Source organism: Pseudomyrmex gracilis, unplaced genomic scaffold (genome assembly GCF_002006095.1).
Source record: "Pseudomyrmex gracilis isolate BER0280 unplaced genomic scaffold, ASM200609v1 scaffold_45, whole genome shotgun sequence".
NCBI lineage: Eukaryota > Metazoa > Arthropoda > Insecta > Hymenoptera > Formicidae > Pseudomyrmex > Pseudomyrmex gracilis.
This window is the reverse complement of record NW_018020629.1, coordinates 764761-788402: the sequence shown is the minus strand read 5'-3', so window position 1 is coordinate 788402 and position 23642 is coordinate 764761. Positions and strand designations below refer to the sequence as shown.

General features: G+C 38.6%; 4 protein-coding genes across 5 annotated transcripts; 3 read left to right on the top strand and 1 right to left on the bottom strand.

The window, feature by feature from the left end:
* Positions 1-124: 124 nt before the first annotated feature.
* LOC109853192 lies at positions 125-6435 on the bottom strand. Of its 2 annotated transcripts, XM_020425059.1 has the most exons (10): positions 4886-6435; positions 4022-4302; positions 2924-3468; positions 2552-2814; positions 2042-2330; positions 1719-1850; positions 1431-1618; positions 1100-1243; positions 828-952; positions 125-441 (listed from the first exon to the last, which is right to left on the bottom strand). In XM_020425059.1, the coding sequence occupies exons 1-10, from the start codon at positions 5065-5067 to the stop codon at positions 335-337; spliced, it is 2256 nt and encodes a 751-aa protein (XP_020280648.1). In that variant the 5' UTR covers positions 5068-6435; the 3' UTR covers positions 125-334. The 2 variants fall into 2 exon arrangements, with proteins under 2 accessions (XP_020280648.1, XP_020280649.1); XM_020425060.1 differs by lacking the exons at positions 125-441; positions 828-952 and having other exon boundaries at positions 1101-1243; positions 1441-1618.
* Positions 6436-10621: 4186 nt separating this feature from the next.
* Positions 10622-17096, top strand: LOC109853286. Its single transcript, XM_020425219.1, has 9 exons — positions 10622-11215; positions 11755-12009; positions 12087-12251; positions 12461-12877; positions 13972-14070; positions 14779-15210; positions 15750-16007; positions 16081-16245; positions 16458-17096. Exons 1-9 carry the CDS (start codon positions 10829-10831, stop codon positions 16875-16877), a joined length of 2598 nt encoding a protein of 865 aa, XP_020280808.1. The 5' UTR covers positions 10622-10828; the 3' UTR covers positions 16878-17096.
* Positions 17097-17481: 385 nt separating this feature from the next.
* LOC109853230 lies at positions 17482-20008 on the top strand. The gene is made up of 4 exons (XM_020425122.1): positions 17482-18158; positions 18714-18968; positions 19068-19232; positions 19446-20008. Exons 1-4 carry the CDS (start codon positions 17772-17774, stop codon positions 19863-19865), a joined length of 1227 nt encoding a protein of 408 aa, XP_020280711.1. The 5' UTR covers positions 17482-17771; the 3' UTR covers positions 19866-20008.
* A 453-nt stretch (positions 20009-20461) lies between these two features.
* On the top strand, positions 20462-23563 carry LOC109853285. The gene is made up of 4 exons (XM_020425218.1): positions 20462-21036; positions 22465-22719; positions 22811-22972; positions 23116-23563. The coding sequence occupies exons 1-4, from the start codon at positions 20647-20649 to the stop codon at positions 23539-23541; spliced, it is 1233 nt and encodes a 410-aa protein (XP_020280807.1). The 5' UTR covers positions 20462-20646; the 3' UTR covers positions 23542-23563.
* Positions 23564-23642: the final 79 nt, after the last annotated feature.

Sequence of the window (23642 nt, the reverse complement as noted above, 5' to 3'; positions counted from 1 at the left end):
CACACACACACAAGACTTTATCGAAGAAAACACTAATTTTTTTTATTGTTATCGTTTCACGGATACAAAAAAAAAAAAGAAGAAGAAGTTAGATGAAACTTCACAAAATCGCTAATTTTTTTTGTTTTTTTGGGTTTTTTTTGGTTTTTAATTAATTAAGTGAAAATGAGAGGTGCCTTGAAGAAAACATCCATATCGATCTATGGTGATTCACATATCTGCAATAAGTTCAAGTGCTGTGTTAATTACAAAAGAATTGTTACTATTGACGATTGTCAGAGAAATTTCAATTAATTTAACGCTTCTCGAAACTTGAGGAAACAGTTTCGACGTTTCACACTGTCGTTGTCGTCGTCGTTGTCATCGGACCTTTCGGTTTGATCATCATCATCGCGCGTTTTAGGGTGTAATCCCAGCCTCTCCAGCGGAACCACACGATACCTTTTTTTTTTTTTTCAACAATACAATTCTCATTCGTTAAATGTAAATTGCACGAGTATTTTAACCCATTTGCATTATAAGCGCATATATGCGCGCATTTTACTTAGGCATTTATCACTAAAGCGCATATTATTTATACCAGAAAAATACCAAAATTCTTTATTTATGCAAGATTGATTTTATTTTTCATATTTTGTAACATTTTCATAAAAATTTAAATACAGTAAAAAAAAATTTTGGTGATAAGAACGAATTTTTGACTTTTCTTTGTGATGCAAATGGGTTAAATATTTCTAACTTTTGTCTACTCACGTGAGTTGACAGCAGAACATTTTTTTTTTTTTTTTTTAATTTACATTTCGATTTACAACTTGTCGTCAACATACCTTGCCGCGCGGTGAGATCCTGCGGATCGTTCAAGTAAAGACCGTTCAGACCGCGTCCGCACGATTTCCACCACCAGCCACCTTTGAGCATCGAGGCGCAGTTCAAAGACGATCTGTCGTTGTCCCTGTGAAGTGAAATCGCAGATATCGTTTGATTTCTGACACAATCGTGTGTGACGCGTTTGTTACGCGATTACGTCAGAAGGTACGGCAAAGTGGATTTCAATATGAGAACGCGCAAACAGATGCTCAATTGATGGGAATTATCTCACCTGTTGTACGTGGAAAATGGACTATTGTTCGATCCGTACCAAGGATCGTTCAAAGAATCTCCGGCGTTTCCTTCGTAACCGTCTATTTCCAATTTGTAATATTCTCCCTCGGAATAGATTTTGAAGTGCGAATACTGAGCGTATCTAAAAAGATAATGAAAACGATTCGTTGCAATCGTAATTCGTTCCGTTCGAAATTTACGAAACGCGAACGTAAATTCTCAAAAAGTGAATAAAACCGCGACTTATTTTATTACGTTTTATCTCTATAAGATAAACGTGAAGTTAAACAATAAAAAAAAACACATTAATCTACAGTTTATGCGTATACCTTTTGTTACCTTCGAAGTCTTCAAGTTCAACCCTCAGCATGTAGTCTTCGTTGTTCGTTAACATGTATATGTTTTCGTTGCCCAACCAGAACTCTTTCGCGGGATCGCCGAATCCGTTTTTGTAATCCGCCCAGTCTCTGTTGAAGTTCTCCCTTGGATCTCCGAAATCGTCCCTCCTCTGAATAATCTTTAAACAGAAATTCTCGTTCGATTTGTACAAAATCCCGTGAAAAAAAAGAGCAAATCGGCGCGCGAATGTGCCGATAAAAAAAAAAAAAAAAACTCACCGTCCAGCCACCGTCGGCGATTTCCTGTTCGCAGTAGACCTTGAGGAACCAGTAGGTGGTGCCGCGTATTTGCAGATAATACACGCCGCTGTCCCTCATCCCCGCGTTCAATAAATCCACGCAGGAGTAACCCTGCAAATATCAACGGTGTGTTTCGAGGATAAATAAATACATAAAAAAAAACAAAAAAAAAAGACAAATTTATGCGAACGTGTCGGACTCTGACAACGACGATCCCGTGACGACACTCTTTTGTTCGCGCGCTTCGCACCAACAGGTGATATTACGCGTGAGTAAAAGGAGAGCGCGAAGGATCAAAATACCTTGACATCCTTATAGTTGAGTAATATGTCGCTGGTAAAGGTGGAATTCGCTAAACTCGGTTTATTCTTGACGCTCGGGAATATGACGCCGCGATTTCTGTTGCTGGAACGAGAGGTGGTGCTCGAAGACGTCGCCGTCATGGGTGTCGTCGAGACGGTGGGATTGTTGTTTGAGGGCGACGCGACGGACGACATTGACGTTGTGGTCGACAGGGGTGGTGCGGCGGTGGGCAGCGTCGTGGACGTCGTGGGTATTTCCGTTACGAAGTCTTCGGTTATACTGACGTACCTTAAAGCAAACGACGCGAGAATCGCGCGCGCTCGTACATATTACATTTCTTCTTCGACTTTATTGATTATTTTTCAATCTTATTGACTTTATTTTCAATCGGTAATCTATTTCTTCGATCGAATAATCTGTTAAATGTTACGTCGATTTGTATTATTTTACGTTCTCGTTGTTTGCGTTGCGAAAAATGCTCGCACTTTGTCGGATTAAATTAAACTTACCTGGTCGGATCGTACTCAACGAGCCGATCGATCGTCGGATCTAATAACAGCTCGGCCGGAATCGGTCGTTGCGCGAGCGTGGCCACGTCATCCTCCTGTTTCCTCAATCGGCTTTCGACACCCTCCAGATTCTCGATGATCTTGTTCGTTTTGGATCGCAAATCCGCGTGAATTTCGCTGATCGCCCGTTCCTGCCTCTGCGTCTGAGTGAGCAATTCGTCGGATTTCGGCAACAAGTCGTCCACCGAGCTCTTGGTCCCTATCTAATCCAAGAGATCGGCGTTATCGTTACCGCGCGTTCGAAGATGATCGAAATTCGACTTGTGTGTGTTTAAGTTTAAAAAAAACAAACAAACAAACAAACAAACTCACCACCACGTTCCAAACTTGATCCATCTTCTCGGAAACGGTCAGCATCGGATACATTTGCTCGACTAGACGATCGATCTTGCCCTGCTTACTCGTCGTAGTCGGGGCCTCGGTCGTCGTAAGATTCAAACGATTGTTTCGCTTCTCGTTCCCGTGATTCTTCTCGACTATGGCCTCGTGCACGTCGCTGATCATATTGTAAACCGACCCGAGATTGTCCGACACCACGTTCATGTGAAACTGCAACTTCCGATCCATATTGCCGGTCGCCTGTCTGAGATTCTCGATCTCGATCGACATGTGGTTCATCACCTCGTTGCTCATCGCCTTCGTGATCTCGATCACGCTCATGCTGACCGGTTTCTTCTCGCTCGCCTCCGCGTTTATGTCGTCGTTTTGCAGAAAATTGTTGTCGAGCTGATTCTTGAGATTGACCAGTTTGTTATCGATATCGGACACCTTCTGATCCAGGGAGAGCAATTTCTCGCCGAGGGTTTCCGGAGTGCGATCGTTGTCCCTATCGGAGTGGATCACGCGAAGCAACGGGACTGCAACATAATCGAAATGTGAATATATCAAATGTGCGTGCGTACGTGCGCGCGTGCAATTAAACACGATCGTGTTTTTTACGCACGTCACTGGCGGTGAAAGAAGTCCGAGAAAACCGGTAACAACGAAAAAGTACAACTACCCGAAGCGGTCAAACCTGTCGAAACGAATTTTGTCGGCGAAAAACACGCCGGTATATATGTAAATCTAACACGATCTCTTGGGGCAAAACACGAGCGGCAGATTGGCGGCAGAAGCCGAGCACGATTCTGCCGCTTTCGTAACGCGCTTTTCAAGCACATTTAAATGAAGTATACGACAGGTCTCTCTCTCTTTCCTCTTTCCCGATTTCTCGGTTTCAATTTGCTTGTCAAGTTACGTCGGCAGCAGAGAAACAGGATCGATTAAAACCCACAGGCGAAATCTCTAATGCCCGCGAATTTGTCGCGAGTGAATCTCTCTCGCGTCGAGATTTGCCGCCGCTGACATTTCGCACGCACCTGTAGCTACCTGCGGAGGTTTTCGCAAAACTAACTACACGCGTATACTTACTGTCCTCGGCGTGGCTTCCGCTTCTGTTTTCGGTGATTCTGGCCGCGTGAAAGGCCTCCGCTGACATAATGGGAGGATACGAATTGAACAGTTTCAGATCTAACGTTCTGAGTTTGGTAATGACCGCGTCCGTTTTGTCAATGTTGTCGTTAACGCGCGAATCCAACGCCTCCACCCTTCTCATCAGATGTTCAACCGCTTTATCTAGATTCTCGATTCGCTGCAACTTGGACTCCAAGGTCGATACTATCACCTCGAACACGTTGAAGAGATATTGCTCCCTACAACAAATGAATCGTCGTTTTTAATCCCTTCGTCTTTATTTAATTATCAAATTCTAAACAAGTATCGTTCGTTTTCATCGATAATCCGATGGGAAACCGTTGTTAAACAAATATTTCTTGTCGTTCTAAATAACTTACTCGTCTAAAATTATAATTTTGCCGGTCGTATCACAACTGTTCTAATTGACTCTCCGAATCTCGAAATATGTAAAACTCTTTTAACCGTCATTAACGTAAAAAAAAAAAAAAATAAAATCGTGATATATAAATAACGTAAAAAAAAAAAAAAAAAAAAAAATTAGCGCGATATATAAATATATTCGTGCAAATTAAGTGGGGAAAGTTCGGTAAGCGGGGTATCGGCACAACCTTTTGGAGTATGATCGACTGGTTTACGTAATGAGCGTTTAACTGTTCGGTTCTCCCGTCTCCGAACACGTTGATTTTTCGCGTGAAACGAATCATCGCGCGAAGGGTGATATAACACACACACACTCGCGCGGAAAGCATCGTCGATTAGACGAGTATAATGCAAAATCTCATTCTCTCTCTCTCTCTCTTTCTCGCGAAAAATCCTCACCTATTTCGCTGTGTATTGCGAGAGGATGACGATTGTAGCGTGGCGCCGGTGGCGGTGCTATTATTATGGCTTGCTGCTGCGCTACGCGTGCCACGCTGATCGGCAGACGTTCGAGGCAGCCTCGGACTTCCCGCTAAGACGAAGCCGAAGAGGCACGCGGTAAGTAGCACCGTTCGTCTCATAATTACGAATTAATCTTCCGTTACGACTCTCGACGAGGCAAAGAAAAATCCTTGACCGGTCAACTACATTTGAGTAGGTCGCAGATGGTGCACGATCGCGTGCGATCTCCGCGGTGATTTAAATCAATTTCATCGAAAAATCATCCGACAAACGATGAACGAGTACGCGCCGAGCACAGCTTCGTATATTAATTTACTTTCCACTTTCTTTTTCTCCCGTTTTTGTCTATCCCCGTTATACGCGATGCGTAATTTAACTCGCACACACACACACAGTCTATCGCGAAGATACTCTTCGATTTATCACATAGTGATCGCGAACGATTTGCCGAAGTTTAATCGTATCGAAAAAAATTTCGCTCGCCTGCGCATACAAGGAGTTTGATTTTTTTTTTTTTTTTATGTTTCTTAAATTTTTTTTAAATGTTCCTCTCGAGAATGTGCGACTTGATGAGCGCGCAAAATGAAGGTAACATCTCGAGTTAAGGGCGTTGAAACATCGCGCGAACACGCGTTGAAATTTTCGCACTTGAATATAAAAATTTTATTAATTACGATACGACGAAAAGCACAATTTTCTGCACCAATATTATACACTTATGTCGGAAGTTCAATTCTAACTCGGTTAGAATTGAAGCGGAAAGATTCTTCACTTCCACTTTTTTTGTGCAAAATAGAAAACTTGCGAGATTGTTGCAAAAATACTACATCGATTCACTTTCTATCTGCAATTTTGTTAATTTTGTTTTTCCACCAAAGCTTGTTACCGTCGAGAGGCCGATTTTTATCGACCGATCCGATTTCTCGCGTAAACAAAATTTCGTGTATCCTTCACTTCCCTTATCTTCCGTTTCCTTCCGGTTATTCACACTTTTGCTTTTCTTTCTATTTCTTCTTTCTTCTCAAACGCTTTTTTTGCCAACGTCACACTCGGCCGTTCCGTCGCTCAAACCTATCCGGAAATCGACGTTGATGCAAGTCGACGTGTTCGGATCGATTGCCGCGAGGATTGATTGTAAAACGCGAGACCACCGGAACGCTCGCGAAGAAAGTCGAAGAGCAACAGAACGCGATCGAGATGTCGCACGTGCAAAAGTACAGTGACTTCAACTTGCGCGCGCGCGCGCGCGACGCGGGTACACACACGTAGAACACAACGCAACAGACAGATTTCAATGTCGATTTCTATTTCCGCTGTGTTTCTTTTTCTTTCTATTTTTTTCTCTTAGAAAACGTGTTGCACTGGCGGAAACCGACGATTCGCGATCGAGACCGTGCGGTTGTGTGTACGTCCCACGATCTGGACGGAGCACCGCTATGGCATGGCACGTCGGATAAAACCGACGGGAAACACGGGCACGCAGTTTCGGTCAACTGCAAGAGACTTTACTTTCACATTTAAGTGGTCGCGCGCGCGCGCGCGCGCGCCCGCGCGCACTCGACAGAGTCGCGACAACCCTCTCTTTCCCTTCCTCCCTCACCCTCCGTCCCGCGTCTCACACCGACCGCTTCCCGGACTCGGACTCTCACTATCGTTCCTTCTCGAGGAAGACGGTGGGAGGTCCCCGCGGGGTCCTGCGGTCCCATTCTCTCCGGGGTCCAGTCCCGGTCGACTTGCACAGGTGGCGGTGAAGGCGGTGAAAGGGTGGGGTGCAGGCCCCCCCCCCCGAAGAGTGTTCCGTCGGAAACCTTTCTCGCGGCGCCGCACACACAACTGCCGCGCAAGCCGTGCGCAACGGTTTGCGACGGAAACCTTGCGAGAAAATGAAATGAAACCGAGAGTGATATTCGAATGAAAGGAAGGAGAGATATTTACACACCGCCGCGTCCCGCGCGCGCGTGCGGTCTCCGATTATGAATTCTCATTCAAGAAACGAACACGCCCGTATCTGCGCGCGCCCGACGCGGCTTTCTTTTTATTGCAATTTATTTATAAAGCGTCGCCATTCATGCTCTTATTATTGTTATAATCACTTCTATCACCGCTCGTGTGCGCGTGTGTGTGTGTGTAGTATTTAGAGACACACTAAAGAGCACGCCTGTCGGTTCTGCTGTACACACACACACACACACACACACACACACACACATGCATGTGCTAAAACACAACTTCAGAAGAACGTATTTTCAACGAGTAGGTATTATGTGGCTTGAAACAGTTTCATTTTCTTTTGTGTTTTAAATAACGTAACAAGATCCCTTTTTCCAGACGATCGAAATTAAAGACTCGCCGATTCTCGCGCAACACGTTGGCCTAAAAACACCGTTTCCGATCTTATACAACGCTTCGCTATCTCGCGTGCCGTTTGAAAAGCAATTGTGTTGCGCAGCTGGACGCGAACTACTTTCGCAACGCGTTTGTTAATCTTTTGTTAACAACTTTTTGGGGAAGGATAAAACGGAACCCCCGTTAGTAAGTTCGCTCGCGTGTATATTTGTTAATTTCAACGCGTGTGGCGCGCGTTCTGCTCCGTCGCGAAACTTTGCAAGCGACAATTAGTCGCGCGCACACCTGACACACCTTAAGGGAGAACGATCATCCGGACTTCGCGACGATGAGTCGCCAGTTCTTCCGTTCTCGCGAATTGAGAAAAGCGTTGCGCAATAAATTTTTTCCACGGCCAATAAATAATGCCTCTTATATATCGCGGAATTCCGCGCGCAACAATGCGTGACGGAACGTATCGGAATTCCGAAGATCGTGCCGCGCGAAGGTAAGATAACGAGGGGAAAGTAAAAGGGGAAACAAAGACGTGAAAGAGCGCCGATCGCGCTCTGGTGGGTTACGCGAAGGAAGTAAAAACCCGAAAGGAAGTGGCTTGTGTAAAGGTGCAAAATGAAAAACGTCAAAACCAAAATCCCTAGGACAAAAACGCGCCGCCGCGTGGCCGCAAGGTGGTGGATGCGCGGATTGTGTGCCGCGCGCGGCGCGAACGAAGGTTGATCCTAAACCGGTTGCGTCTCGTCGTTGTTGTTTATTTGCAAGCGCGCGAATCATAAGAGGAGAGCGTGTAACATTGAGAGCTGCTGCGGGGCAAAGTTATAAAGCCCGCCGTCGGGTCTCGCTCTCCGTGCGCCGAGGATACTGGAGTAAGGCCGAATCGCGAAGCGAACACACCGCGATTGTCGAGAGGAGAACGGTTTTATATCGCCTTGAAATATATATCCCGGGTTGTGATACAATCACCGCGCGCGATTATTATGGCACTCTCGATTGTTGAGCAATGCGAGATCGACGAAAAAAAAAAAAACAAAAAGATCCTCTCGAAAAATTCGCTCGTCCGAGGCACTCGTCGGAAATCGCGTGCCCGATGTCGATAACCCGTTATCGGTCCGCGACGCGGATTTAGAAGTAAAATAAATGCGATAAGATTAGCGTAGAGATATATAATTGCGCAAAGATTTATACGTAGATAATTACGGACAATACGATTCGTATCGCGCGAAATCGACTCGACACGCGTGCGGTTGTGCAACTTGAAACTTTGTATTATGTGGATTATTAGTGTTTTCGTAAAACTAATTATGTTAGATAATGAGCATAGCGGGCAATATTGTAATGAGTGAAATGACTTCGTCGATAGTTACACAAGACTGAGAATACATTCGACGGGATTAAAAATATTCGACGAGATTACAAATATGTACGCGAAAAAAGGAAAGAGAGGGAGAGAGAGAGAGAGAGAGAGAAAAAACACTCTCGCAATAAACGAGGTTTCGATCCGCTGAAAATGATCGCTGAATTGATCGATTCTTCGTTCGGCATGGCTGCCGTAACGAAATCTACGTTCGTTGTAACAATAATGACGAGTCGCGCTTCAATTACATCTCTCCAACTTTTTGTTTCTTTTCACGCAGTGTCATCGCGATCGACGACCAGATCCGATCGATATGGGGGTCTTAATTTTTTTCGTCAGATTCCTCTATCTAAATAGCGATTACGTCACACTTTCGAAAACGAAAGTGCAACGTATGAAAGTCACGATTATGTAAGTAGCTAGTACAAGACACAAGGTAGGTTCGTAAATTGTATATATAAGGTCGCCGCTCGATGTGCGAACGTCGTCGTTACGTTGAAGCGTAAAGATCTTTGCCAATACCATGAGACGTGACACACCGGCGCGATTGTTCCGCATACAATTCTCTCTCCTAATCAAATTTCACGCGCATTTAATTAAATTGTCCACTGATTAATTACCTTCACCTCGCGACATTCACGTGAAAGAAAGAAAACCAAACACAACATCGAGATGTTCGGACACCTTGATCATCATGACGTTACTCATAATGAATAATAATGAAATTTTTTGTATCTATTCAATTCTGATTTTTTACGAACGAAGATTGTTTTTTGAACGTTTTCTCTTTTTTGTATTTTGTCTGAGACGTCATCAATATTGCACGGCAAATAAAAAAACAATAAAAAGTGGCAAATCGAATCGTCCGAGAGAGAGAGAGAGAGAGAGGTCGTGCGAATCGTGTTAAATCCAATAATTCTTCTCGTTCAATTTGCGCTGGTGTAAGTACGTGAGATATATCTGATCTCTCGAGCCAGGACTGACATAGGAAATGCTGTTTTCTCGGTTAGAAACGAGTAAAGGCACTTTAATTGGAGAAATGGTGGTCAGTATCCCGCCACGCCTTATTCCTCTATTTTTCTTCCTTTCTCTATTGCGCATTTGGTGTAAAAATCACCGGCAGATATAAAAGACATGTAACTTGCGCTCGCGGACCTTTCGTTCAAAAAGCAGCGCTTAAAAGTAAACATACCTCTCATCGAACAGGTGCGCGTCAAAATAGATGCGCGAGATCTTTTTAATTCAATCTTGTCATTTTTATTTTCTTCACTTGACAAAACATCCACCGATAGAAAAGTAATTAAAACTAGGACGATTGAGGTGAACACCGACAGAGCATTCCATTCTTAACCACACTCGCGCGAGCGGTAACGTTTCACGCAGAATAAAAACTCCATTTGATGTACTCGTACATTAAATAAACGTTACCGTTTCCGCGCGATATTTAATAGATATATCATGATCTAATGGAAGTTTTGTTCTGTGTAAGGTAGTCCTACGTTATTTCAAAATTTGAGAACCGGCAACGTTAGTTCTACGTCATTTAAATACTATAAGTTTATTTATTTGATAAACAAAAAATATAATATAATGAAACACCATTTTGCAAATCTATATCTATTTATACAAATTTCAGAACCTCGCGATCTTCTGGAATGTTTTTTTTAAAAATCCGCCGGTCGCGAATGTATTAAAATTAATGATATTCGATCCCCGTCGTCGCCGCTTCTTTTTCCTCATCCTATATAAGAGAATTCCCCCAGGTGTTTATTATTAGATTTATACACGTCTAGGCCGTATCTATTATTTTTACTCCACGCATGCGCAATTATTGCATAATGTAATACGGAGTAGCGGATGTCAACGCGAGAGGAAAAAATGTAACTTTCGAGAACGAAATATTCTTCGCGGCATATACGGATCACAAATATATTATATCTCTATTAGCTATGACGTAATCTCATTGAGAATAATTGCCTCATACCACGACGCATGTGAGATAACCGAGCATTTTGCGGATGCGCGGATCAGTCGTCGAATGAATCGTCTAGTGGACGAATCGTCTGCCCGATACGATTCCGGTTTTACAACGATTGGCGGAGCGACATTAACGTTCGAACATTTAAATCTGACATTAACCAGATAAGATAATAACGTGCGATTTTTTCGAAATACGTAAGAAAATGGCAGACGAAAAAGAAGTTTTCTCGATCAAAGAAGTGCAAGATTATTTACAAACTTACGTATTAAAAAACACTGAACTGACGTCTCCTAAATTCCACATAACAAAAGGTAGCGAAGAAGGCGACAACTATATCGGCATTGTGTATCGCGTCACGATCGAGGGTGTTGAAAACGGTAAAACCAAGAAAATCGAGCTTTTCGTAAAGACCAGACGGAACATGAACGAATGGGGAGACATAAAGGACAAATCGTCGCGTCTGTTCGAACGTGAAATACAATTTTATCAAGAGATATTGTCTATTTTTCAAGAAACCGTAAAAAAACACGGTGGAAATATCGTCCGTTTTCCGTTTTTTTACGGCGCCAGTGTCGAACTCGATAAACAGGTAATTCTACAAAATAAAAAAAAACGTGAATTCTAAAGACAATGTGTTATGTACCAGCGATAACTATAAGAATCGAAGTGTCACTCAAGAACGTGTGCGCGTGCTAGAAACTACTAAGTTTTTATAAATATACATTATAGTGCAGACAACAAAAAAAATCATCCATTTATTATATTGTAATTTGTGTACAATTCCGTTTCAAGTTATCTTTTGAAGAAACTACAGTGTTGCCGCACTTGTGCAAGTTGTATTAAATAATGACACGCATTACACAATAAAACCGGACCGAAACGTGTGATACACGATGGGAAGTAAGACAATATAAAATACGATGGAAAACAATTTTAAAAATAAAATATCTAATCAGAAATCTAAACGCAATAATCTAAAAGTAATACTAAAACAAATAAAAAGAAAATGAAATCTGTAGATAAACTAATTATAGATAATGAGATACGGTATCTCTCTGAAAATATAAAAATAATTTAACATGTGAAAACTTCTTGACTGCGTAATATAACGAAATTTGTATGTTACAGTTGTTGATATTCGAAAATCTCCAATGCAAAGGATTTGTAATGACAAAATCGAGGATACTGGATTATCAGCACATGTCCTTGGCGCTCCGATGTTTGGGCGAATTTCACGCGTACAGTTTTCTCACGCGTGCTTCGAATCCGATCGGTTTTGAAAAATTAAAATTGACGGAACATTTGTACGAAGAAGGAGACTCGTGGTTGTTCAACGAGCAAATAAAATCGTATTTCGATGCGATCAGTGATATTGTACTAAAGGTAAATTAACAAACTAGTGTAAAGTGAGAGTCTCACGCACACGTGTCTTGTCGTTACCTCTCTCGCTATTTATTTAGGCATTAGCGGACGAGGACAAACATTATGTCAAAAGATATCAACAGTTTATCGACAATCTGGATGAAGCAATGTTTTACACGATTGACGCGAAACAGGCTGAACCTTACGCCGTTGTAATACACGGCGACTTTTGGACCAACAATATGTTATTTAAGTACGATAAGGTATATAGAATAAAAAAAAAAGTCATTAAATTTTTTTTTATGAGAGATATTCTACCTCTCTTGTTAAGAGACCTGCGATCAGTCGGAACAAGTGCATCAACTACTTAAAAAAGAAAACGTGTAAAGTGGCTAGAATAAATCTCATTGTAATCAATTGTAATGATTTGGTATTTTTTTTAACGTACGCGTAAAATGTTATTTTGTTTCAGAATAAAATGCCGTGCGACGTGCGATTTTTAGATTTTCAAATAAGTCGTTACGCATCGCCCGCTATAGATATACTTCATATTCTTTTCATGTGTTGTGAGTCGGAAGTAAGAAAAAGATATTGCGATCAACTGATACGCGATTATTACGATTCGCTGTCCAAGTACCTGAAAGGTTTTGGTTACGATCCCGACACTCTGTTTCCTTATGACGTACTGTCTCAACACTTGAAGAAATTCGGCAAATATGCTGCGGGTACAAGTACCTTTATGATACCGATATTATTCAATGACGGAGAGGACAGATCTGTAGAAAACTTATTCTCGCCAGAAGCACTCGAAGAAAAATTAAAAACCAACAGTACTTTTAGAAATCATATAAAAGCTTCGTTTAAAGATATAATTGACAGAAATTATATATGAAGTAGTTTCTCACTTGCACATATTTCAATATAAAAAAGAAAATATCTAACACAATAGAACTTCGGTAATTTCAAGCGTTACATTTTTCTTATAGACAAGCAAATAGAAGAAATATAATAATTTCAAACTCTCGCGGAAGAATCGGTCAAAAGTAATAAAGGTTTAATGTTTATATTGTATTTTATGTACATAATATGTACATAATATGTACATTTTATATATTATAAATAAATTGTAAGAAAACTACCAAAAAATAATTATTTCACTTTTTGTCCTTCCATATCTTATCCTTTCTCCGTATTATATTTGGGCATTAACAATGATTAGTAAATATACGCGACGAAATTTCAACAGTTGTCGCTTCGACATATGCGAGAACTTTTTATAATTATGCTGATTTGATTTTGCATATTTGAAATACCAGAAGAAGCAACACAAGAATAAATCTTATAATAAAACTGGTTTCTCCCGATACGCCGGAGACACATATGGATGGATCAGACAAAAAAAACTTACTATTACAAGATGTAATAGTAAGTTTTTATTGTCTGATCCACGTTGTGTTATATCTTCTGTATATATCTATAGTATCGTGAAGATAATTGCAACACTTGAGTAGTGACGCTGTGCCATGATAAGAGCGACGATTACTCTAGATTTCGCACAGTCATCGGTTCGTCGCGAAATCACTTTATTCGAGTGCGTCGACGAATTCGTACCAGACATCTGTGTGTGCATTTAAACGTTTCAAATCCGGTTATATTGGAAAAAGATAACAAGGCGTGTTCCGCAAGACAAAAGCATAAAAAATGACGGACAAGGAAGTATTGTCCGTCGAAAAATTGCAAAATTACCTGCAATCTTACTTGAGGAAAAATACTAAATTAGTGTCTCCTAAATTTCACATAACGAAACCGCTTAAAGAAGGCGACAATTATATGAGTACTGTGTATCGTGTCGCAATCGAGTGCATTGATGAAAACGGTGACGTCAAAAACATCTCATTTATTGCAAAAATTAAACGGAATACTTACCATCTCGACAATGACAGATTAACGGAAATGTTTCAATGTGAAGCATTTTTCTATCAGACAATATTGCCCATTTTTGAAGAGATCGCAAAAAAACACGGCAAAACTGTCGCTTGCTGTCCGTCGTTTTGCGATGTCAGTGCAGAAGTCGGAAGCGAGGTAATTCTACACTTGTCTTGATAAACAGACGTTGTCACGCTAAATAAAATACTTCAAGCACGAGTACCGATAAAAAAAACAACGCTTAAACGTGAACAATATTCTCGAACAGATGCGTGAGAAAAAATAGATGTGCAAAACTTTATAATTTAATTCCGCCAATTTGATTTCTTTTTTCATTTAAAATAAAAAGGAAAAAGTTTACTGACAGACAAATAAATAAAACTGATTTTTTGCGATTGCGATGACCACAGATGAAATCTTCGTATATTTTTAAAATCAACGATGAATATTTGATCTCTATAGTCAGGTCTCCTGTTTCCTCATTTTATATAAAGACATTTTTCCACATGTTTATTAACTTTATATAAGTCTAGGACATATCTATTAATTTTCCTCTATTTATGCGCAATTGCATATTATATTACGGCGTAGCGAGATGTTAGCACGAAAAAGAAAAGTTTATTTTAAGGATCGCAATATATATATATGTTACATTTATATTACATCCCTATTAGATGACGTAATCTGATTGAACATAATTGCCATATATGATAACGCGTGTGAGATACTCGAGTATTAGTGCGGATGCTCAAGTCAGTTGTCTGACGAATCACCGAGTGGACGAGTCGTCTGCTCGATTCGATTCCGGTTTTACAACGATTCGCGGCGCGATATCAACGTTCGAACATATAAATCTGACATTAACCGAATAAGATATTAACGTGCGACTTTCGCGAAATACGAAAAAAAATGGGTGACGGAAAAGAAGTTCTCTCGATCGAAGAAGTGCAAAATCATTTGCGAACTTACGTGTTAAAAGACACTAAATTAACGTCTCCTAAATTCTACATAACGAAAGGTAGCAACGAAGGCGATAATTACGCTGGCATTGTGTATCGCGTCACGATCGAGGGTGTCGAAAACGGTGAAACCAAGAAAATCAAGCTTTTCGTAAAAACTAGAAGAATTACGACCGAATGGGGAGATTTAAAGGACAAAATGTCGCGTGTGTTCAATCGTGAAATAGAATTTTATCAAGAGATAATACCTATTTTCGAAGAAACCGTAAAAAAACACGGCAGAAGTATCGTCAGTTTTCCGTTTTTTTATGGCGCGAGTATTGAATTCGACAAAGAGGTAATTTCAAGTGTTCCAATACAAAAAAATGAACGTGAATGCTAAATAAAATGTGTCAAGGTCGAGGAATAATAGTAAAAGTCACAGTGTTATGCAAAATTGTGTGTGCGCACTAGTAGCTACTGAGATTTTATAGATATACATTATATGTTCCATCAGACACCAAACTTATCAATTTTTTAAGTCGTAAATTTCGCACAATTCCGTTTCAAGTTATCTTCTGAAAAAACTAGAGTGTTGTCGCATTAATGCAAATTACATTAAACATTGACTCGGATTTCACAATACAGTGAAACATGTAATACGTAATGTGAAGTAAGATATTACAGTAGATACGCTACTGATAAACATCTTTAAAGATAACATAGATATCTAAACAGAAATTTAAATCAAATATATAAAAGTAATAATAAAAAAAGTAAAAATAAAATCTAGATAAACTGATCAGATGAGATACAATATCTCATTAAAAATATAAAAATACTCTAACAATGTAGGAACTTCTTGATTGCGTAATGTAACAAAATTGTGTGTTACAGTTGTTGGTATTCGAAGATCTACAACCCAAAGGATTTGTAATGACAAAATCGAGAATACTGGATTATCCGCATCTCTCTGTGGCGCTCCGAAGGTTGGGCGAATTTCACGCGTACAGTTTCCTCACGCGTGCTTCGAATCCGATCGGTTTTGAAAAATTAAAACTAAAAGAACATTTAGTCGACCAAGAAGACAACTCGTGGTTGTTTAACGATCAATTAGAATCGTATTTCAAAGCGATGCGTGATATTGTAATAAAGGTAAATTAACAAACTAAGTGTAAAGTGAGATTCTCACACAAACGTGTCGTTACCTTTCGCCATATTTATTTAGGCATTAGCGGACGAGGATAAACATTATGCCGAAAGATATCAACATTTCGCTGACAATCTGAATGAAATAATGGTGTACACGCTTGACCCAAAACAAGCTGAACCTTACGCCGTTGTAATACACGGCGACTTTTGGACCAACAATATGCTTTTCAAGTATGACAAGGTATATCGAATAAAAAACAGTCACTAAACATTTTTGTATAAGAAATATTGTAACGTTCTTGTTAAGAGAGCTGCGATCGGTCGGAACAAATGTGTGAACTACTTAAAAAAAGCACATCGGGACGATTAAAGTGACTAAAATAAACGTCATTGTAATCATGTTTAATGTTTATGCATTGTTTTACGTTCGCGTAAAACGTTATTTTGTTTCAGGATGGAAAGCCGTGCGACGTGCGACTTTTAGATTTTCAAATAGCTCGTTACGCATCGCCCGCTATAGATATACTTCACATTCTTTTCACCTGTTGTGAGCCGAAAACAAGAAAAAAATATTATGATCAACTGATACGCGATTATTACGATTCGCTGTCCGAGTATCTAAAAAGTTTCGGTTATGATCCCGACAATCTGTTTCCTTACGACGTACTGTCTCAACACTTGAAGAAGTTCAGCAAATATGGTGCTGGTATAGGTACCTTTATGATACCGGTATTATTCAATGACGGAGAGGACAAATCCGTACAAAACTTATTCTCCCCAGAATCACTCGAGGAAAGATTAAAAACCAACAGTACTTTTAGAAATCATATAAAAGATTCGTTTAAAGATATGGTCGACCGAAATTATTTGTAAAGTATTTTCTAATTGCACATTATATAATGTAAAAGAAAATATGTATCATCAATAATTTGGAGCATTATATTTCCGACTTATCTCTTATGATCGAGCCATTAAAAGAAAAAACAAAATCAGTCCTGCGCCCGAAATTACTGAAGGTTTTACTGTTTATATTGTATTTTATATTGTATTTTGTGTGTACATATTACGTACATGTTATACATTATAAATAAATTTGAGTGGTTCATGTTTAAAAAGATTAAAAAGCATTTTCACACGTCTTATTCGTCCGTATATTTTCCTTTCTCCCTCTTACATTTTGACATTAATAATTATACGCGACAACTCTTTTATAATTCCGCTGATTTGACCTCACATATTTAAATGTAACAGAAAAAGTGATGTTAAAATCAACGATAGCAATATTTAATTTTTATTGTCAAAACTTCTTTTTCCTCATCCCATGTGTGTGTAGAAAGATTTCTCCACGTGTTTATTATATTTATACGTTTTATTTTTATACGTTTAGGACATAAATATTATGTTTATTCCACGCATGCGCGATCGCATATTGTAGTATTGCGTAACGAGATGTCAGCACGAAACCGAAAAGTTTATCTTTACAGATCGCAATATTATTCGCGCTATATACGTATTACAATTATATTACATCTCTATTAGCTAACGTAATCTTATTGAAGATAATTGTCCCGTATGATGACGTGTGTGAAATAAACGAATATATTAGTGCGGATCAGTCGTCGAATGAGTCAAATGTGGACGAGTCGTCTGCTCGATTCAATTCCGATTTTACAACAATTGGCAGCGAGACATCAACGTTCGAACATATAAATCTGACATTAACCGAATAAGATAATAACGTACGACTTTCGCGAGATACGTGAGAAAATGGCAAACGGAAAAGAAGTTTTGTCGATCAAAGAGATGCAAGATTATTTGCGAACGTACGTTTTAAAAAATACTAAGATAACGTCTCCTAAATTCTACATAACAAACGGTAGCAACAACGGCGACAATTACGTTGGCATTGTGTATCGCGTCACGATCGAAGGTATCGAAAACAGTGAAGCAAAAAACATCGAGCTTATCGTAAAGACCAGACGGAAAATGAACGAATGGGGAGATATAAAGGACAGATCGTCGCGTCTATTCCAACGTGAAATACAATTTTATCAAGAGATAGTGTCTATTTTTCGGGAGGCCGTAAAAAACCACGGTGGAAATATCGTCCGTTTTCCGTTTTTTTACGGCGCCAATATCGAATTCGGCAAAGAGGTAATTCCAAGTGTCACAATACCAAAAAACGTAATTTGCTAAATAAAATGCGTCAACGTCGAGCGATGATTGCAAAGATCAAAGTGTCGTGCAAAACCACGTGCACACTAGTAGCTCCTGAGAATTTATCGACATACACATTATGTTGCATCATTCACAAAAATCAACAATTTAGTAAACTGTTCACAATTACATTTTACTTTTTTTTTTTTTTTTTTTTTTTTTTTAAAGAAACTATAGTGTTGCCGCATTTGTGCAAATTAAAATTACATTAAACATCGACTCACGCGCATTACACAATATACCGAAACATGTAATATGTGACGTAAAGTAAGATAACAAACATACGCTACCCTCTGATAAACATTTTTAAAGATAACATATCTAAACAGGAATCTAAATCAAATGTATAAAAATAATAATAAAAAAAGTGAAAATAAAATCTAAATAAACTAATCAGATAATGAGTTACGGTATCTCTCTGAAAATATAGAAATATACTTTAACACGTGAAAATTTTATGATTGCGTAATATAACAAAATTGTGAGTTACAGTTGTTGATATTCGGAAATCTTCAACCCGAAGGATACGTAATGACAAAATCGAGAATACTGGATTATCCGCACATGTCTTTGGCGCTCCGATGTTTGGGCGAATTTCACGCGTACAGTTTCCTCACGCGTGTCTCGAATCCGATCGGTTTTGAAAAATTAAAATTGAAGGAACATTTGTACGAAGAAGGAGACTCGTGGTTGTTTACCGAGCAACTACAATCGTATTTCGCGACGATGCGTGATATTGTAATAGAGGTAAATTAACAAACTTGTGTAAAGTAAAACTCTCACGCGCAAACGTGTCTTATTGATATACCTTCCGCTTTTATACTTACATATATACATATCTATCAGGCATTAGCGGACGAGGACAAACGTTATGTTGAAAGATATCAACAATGTATCAACAATTTGGATGAAGCGATATATGACGCGCTTGACGCGAAACACGCTGAACCTTACGCTGTTTTAATACACGGCGACTTTTGGACTAACAATCTGCTCTTCAAGTATGACGAGGTATATCAATAAAAAAACAGTTACTAAACATTTTCTTATAAGAAATATTATACGCTCTTGTTAAGAAATATACGATCGTGATCGTAACAAGTGCGTCGACTACAATAAAAAAACACATCGAGACGAGTAAAGTGGCTAGAATAAATGTCATTGTAATCATGTTTAATTTTTATGCATTTTTTAACGTTCGCGGAAAACGTTATTTTGTTTCAGGATGAAATGCCGTGCGATGTGCGATTTTTAGATTTTCAAATAATTCGTTACGCATCGCCCGCTATAGATATACTTCACATTCTCTACGCCTGTTGTGAGCCGGAAACAAGAAGTAAATATTACGATCAACTGATACGCGAATATTACGATTCGCTGTCCGATTGTCTGAAAAGTTTCGGTTACGATCCCGACGATTTGTTTCCTTACGACGTATTGTCTCAACAGTTGAAGAAATTCAGCAAATATGCTGCGGGTATAAGTACTTTTATGATACCGATAGTATTCAATGACGGAAAGGACAAATCTCTACAGAACGTATTCTCGCCAGAAGCACTCGAGGAAAGATTAAAAACCAACAATAATTTTAAAACTCATATTAAACTGTCGTTTAAAGATATAGTCGACAGAAGTTATGTATAAAGTAGTTTTAATCTGCACATAATTCAATGTAAAAGAAAATATTTATCACAGTAAAAGTCCAGTAATTTCGAGCATTTACATTTTCGACTTCTTCCTTCTGGGCGAGCCAGCAGGAGAAAGAAAATAAATTTCAAATTTTCGAAAGAATCGATCGAAATTAATGGAGATATACTGTTTATATTTTATCTTATGTATTATGTATATTTTATTTATTTTATTATTTATAAATAAAGATTGATAAGTTCATTTTTAGAAAGACTAACAAGTTTTTTTCATACGTCTCAATCGTTCGTATAATTTTCCTTTTTTTGTTTGACATGTTGATATTAATAATGAATGGTAAATTTACGCGACACTTTCAACAAGCTTTGAAATACGCGACAACTTTTTATAATTTTGTTGACTCTTACATATTCGAAATAACAAGAAGAAGCGACACAATAAATCGTATAATAAAATTGATTTCAATTGATCTCAATGCGCGAAAAATTGTAAATCTGTTCTTTATTTGTTTGAACCACGTGTGTGTTTTATATCTTCCATAGTTATGATACGACACAAATAATCGCGGCACTTGTAGTACCGCGGTGGCGCGATAAGAGCAAAGATTACTCCAGTTTTCACGCAGTCATCGGTTCGTCGCGAAATAACTTTATTCGAGCGTGTTCACAAAATAATACCGTTGTAATAGACATCTGTGTATGTGTTTGACCGTTCCAAATCCGGTTATATTGCAAAAAGATAATAAAAAGCGTGGTCCGCAAGTTAAAGGTGGGTGACAATGACGGACGAGGAAGTTTTCTCGATCGAAGAGTTGCAAGATTATCTGCAATCTTACGCGACGAAAAATATTAAATTGGTGTCTCCCAAATTTCACATAACGAAACCGTCCAAACAAGGCGACAATTATATGAGTACTGTGTATCGTGTCACGATCGAGGGCACCGACGAGGGCAACGGCGACGTCAAAAATATCGATCTTATCGTAAAAACTAGACGAAACTTGCAACAGTTGGGCGATATGAAAGACAAATTAACGAAAATGTTCGAGCGTGAAATATTTTTCTATCAAACGATAGTGCCCATTTTTGAAGAGATCGCAGAAAAACACGGCAAAACTATCGCTTGCTATCCGTCTTTTTGCGATGTCAGTGCAGAAGTCGGAAGAGAGGTAATTTTACACTTGTCATGATAAACAAACGTTGTCACGTTAAACAAAAACGTAATGCAAACACGAAGACCACAATAAAAGAGATACTTAACTAACATACTTATCTAACAGTTAGAATCGCATTACGAATTAATGCGTAACTATTGCATTCTTGTACAAATACCACATCTACTTGACAAAGTTGCGCTATTTATTAAATCATACTTGACTTTATCTCTTAAAGAAATTTGAAATATTTGTGAGAACAATAATAAAAATCGCGGTTATAAATTCTTTTATTGCAAATGTTGCGTTGCAAAGTATCTTTGCCGTTATATCACTTGCCGGTACTATAATACGTCAATATTATATTTTAATACGTATATATATATTAATGCAAATATATTATACGCATATGTATATTTTATTACTATTATATATATTACTAATTGTTGCTAATTTATGTCACTTTAGTAAAACTGAGATACACACAGAAACAAATTTAACATATGATCCTTACACTTTATCTTGCTTTAGTCTACAATGATCTTACTGTAGCATACAATAATGTGTGTATGAATCTATATATTGTGTGTGTATATATATAGACCGGTTTATGGACAGATTATTAAGTAAGATTATGCAATCTACAATCCGGTTAACCTTTGCGTTGCGCAACATGTCGTTACTTTACACTCGATTATGGCGAAGCATGTACTATCGCGAGATGCCTGAAAGTGGCAAAAAATGTCTACGATTATTAATTAATTTCAAAATTATCTTATCATAGTTGCGACACTATTCGGTGTTGCGACAGAAAAAAAATATAGAAGATATATTTCTTTTCTCCTAAATCGCAACCTCTTTGTTTCTCACTTCTTGATTTTCGAAAGTTTTGGAAGTCGAAGTTTATGTAAAAAAACGGAATCTCGCGTACCTTCGAAGTTACATGTCTTCCGCAATTTTTGTAATTTTTTCATAACTGTGTGTGTGTATTTAACGTTACGAGCATAATTACCTGCAAGTGCTCGTTATGAATAATTAATCAGGGAAGTATCTAATAATTAAATTGCCCGCGAAGGTGCAACATTACTGTAAAAAGTTACTGTTGCACAGCACGTGCAACACAAAACAATTAATACGTTATAAAGAACATTTACAAGTTGACAGGCGCTAAGTACGTAATATGTAGAGAAAAAAAATTGAGATTGTATATCGGTATCTTATCGTATAAAGCGTTTCTTAATTGCACGACACAATGAAATTGCTTCGTCATTTCAGCAAAGATGTGTGTAATCTGATTTCTCATTAAAAAAAAACAAAAAAAAAACATTATCATAGGCTTGTTCAGAATTGCATTTTTACGAGACTAGTAATGAAAACACAACAGGAAGCAATTGAGACAGATTAAACATCGCTACGATCGCGCGTATAATTTTTTTCTTACAGATTTTGATACTGGAAGATCTGACTTCCGAAGGATTCGTGCTGAAAGGTTCAACATTAATGGATTACCCACATCTCTCGTTGGCACTGCGATGTTTGGGCGAATTTCACGCGTACAGCTTAATCACGCGTGCCGAGAATCCGACCGCCTTTGAACAATTAAAAATGGAAGAACATTTTTGCAAAAAAGACGAACCGTATTTGTATAATGAACAAATAATTTCTTACTTCGAAATACTTTGTGATATTATAACAAAGGTACTTGGCAAGTATTGTAAAAAAAAAAAAAAAACCTTCGATGATCGTCAACGTGTGCGAGAAAGTTGTCTCACTTTTGTAATTGATTTAGGTATTAGCGGACGAGGATAGACATTATATCGAGAGGTTCCGACGATTCATCGATAATCTGAGCCAAGAAATGTTTGATGTGATTTTTCCAAATCAACTTGAACCTCACGCCGTTGTAGTTCACGGTGATTTTTGGACCAACAATATGCTCTTCAAATATGAGGCACGTGTCGGATGAGAAATTTGTTAATTTTTTTTTTTTGTGAAACAACAAAGCATCAGTAGATCCAAATTACTTTGGAAAAAAAAAATTATTGATAAATCATTCATAATTGTAATTATTAATGAATATACTCCTTTTTTTTCTTTCAGGAAGGAGCGCCGTGCGACGTGCGCTTCATAGATTTTCAATTAAGTCGTTACGTATCGCCCGTCGTAGATTTGGCTCACATTATCTTCAACTGTTGCACACCGGAAACGAGACGTAAGCATTACGATCAACTGATAAACGAGTATCACGAAGCGTTGTCCGAGTGTGTCAAAAGTTACGATTACGATCCCGATGTTCTTTTCCCGTATGAGAAAGTGCGTCAACACTTGATGAAATATGGCAAATACGCCGCGGGCACGGCTCTATTTGGCGTACCGTTTTTATTTAATGACACCGAGGACAAATCAATGGAAAATATTTTCTCACGAGCTGTACTCGAACACAATCTAGAAAATAACAGCGTCTTCAGAAACGCGATAAAGGCCGCTTTTAAAGACCTCGTCGACAAAAATATTATATGATTTCGCATAATTGTGCACTAATAAAAAAAAAAAAAAAAAACTCATAGTAACTACAGTTTTTATAGCAATTTATTCACATTATTGTTACATAAAAATGCCAG

Coding starts and splice junctions, on each gene's coding strand:
- LOC109853230 (XM_020425122.1), top strand. CDS start 17,772: ATGGCAAACGGAAAAGAAGTTTTGTCGATCAAAGAGATGCAAGATTAT. Junction 18,159..18,713: donor ATATCGAATTCGGCAAAGAG/GTAATTCCAAGT, acceptor TGTGAGTTACAG/TTGTTGATATTCGGAAATCT. Junction 18,969..19,067: donor TGCGTGATATTGTAATAGAG/GTAAATTAACAA, acceptor CATATCTATCAG/GCATTAGCGGACGAGGACAA.
- LOC109853285 (XM_020425218.1), top strand. CDS start 20,647: ATGACGGACGAGGAAGTTTTCTCGATCGAAGAGTTGCAAGATTATCTG. Junction 21,037..22,464: donor GTGCAGAAGTCGGAAGAGAG/GTAATTTTACAC, acceptor TTTTTCTTACAG/ATTTTGATACTGGAAGATCT. Junction 22,720..22,810: donor TTTGTGATATTATAACAAAG/GTACTTGGCAAG, acceptor TAATTGATTTAG/GTATTAGCGGACGAGGATAG.
- LOC109853286 (XM_020425219.1), top strand. CDS start 10,829: ATGGCAGACGAAAAAGAAGTTTTCTCGATCAAAGAAGTGCAAGATTAT. Junction 12,010..12,086: donor TCAGTGATATTGTACTAAAG/GTAAATTAACAA, acceptor CTATTTATTTAG/GCATTAGCGGACGAGGACAA. Junction 12,252..12,460: donor TGTTATTTAAGTACGATAAG/GTATATAGAATA, acceptor ATTTTGTTTCAG/AATAAAATGCCGTGCGACGT.
- LOC109853192 (XM_020425059.1), bottom strand. CDS start 5,067: ATGAGACGAACGGTGCTACTTACCGCGTGCCTCTTCGGCTTCGTCTTA. Junction 2,815..2,923: donor ATCAAGTTTGGAACGTGGTG/GTGAGTTTGTTT, acceptor CTCTTGGATTAG/ATAGGGACCAAGAGCTCGGT. Junction 1,851..2,041: donor TCAACTATAAGGATGTCAAG/GTATTTTGATCC, acceptor TGATATTTGCAG/GGTTACTCCTGCGTGGATTT.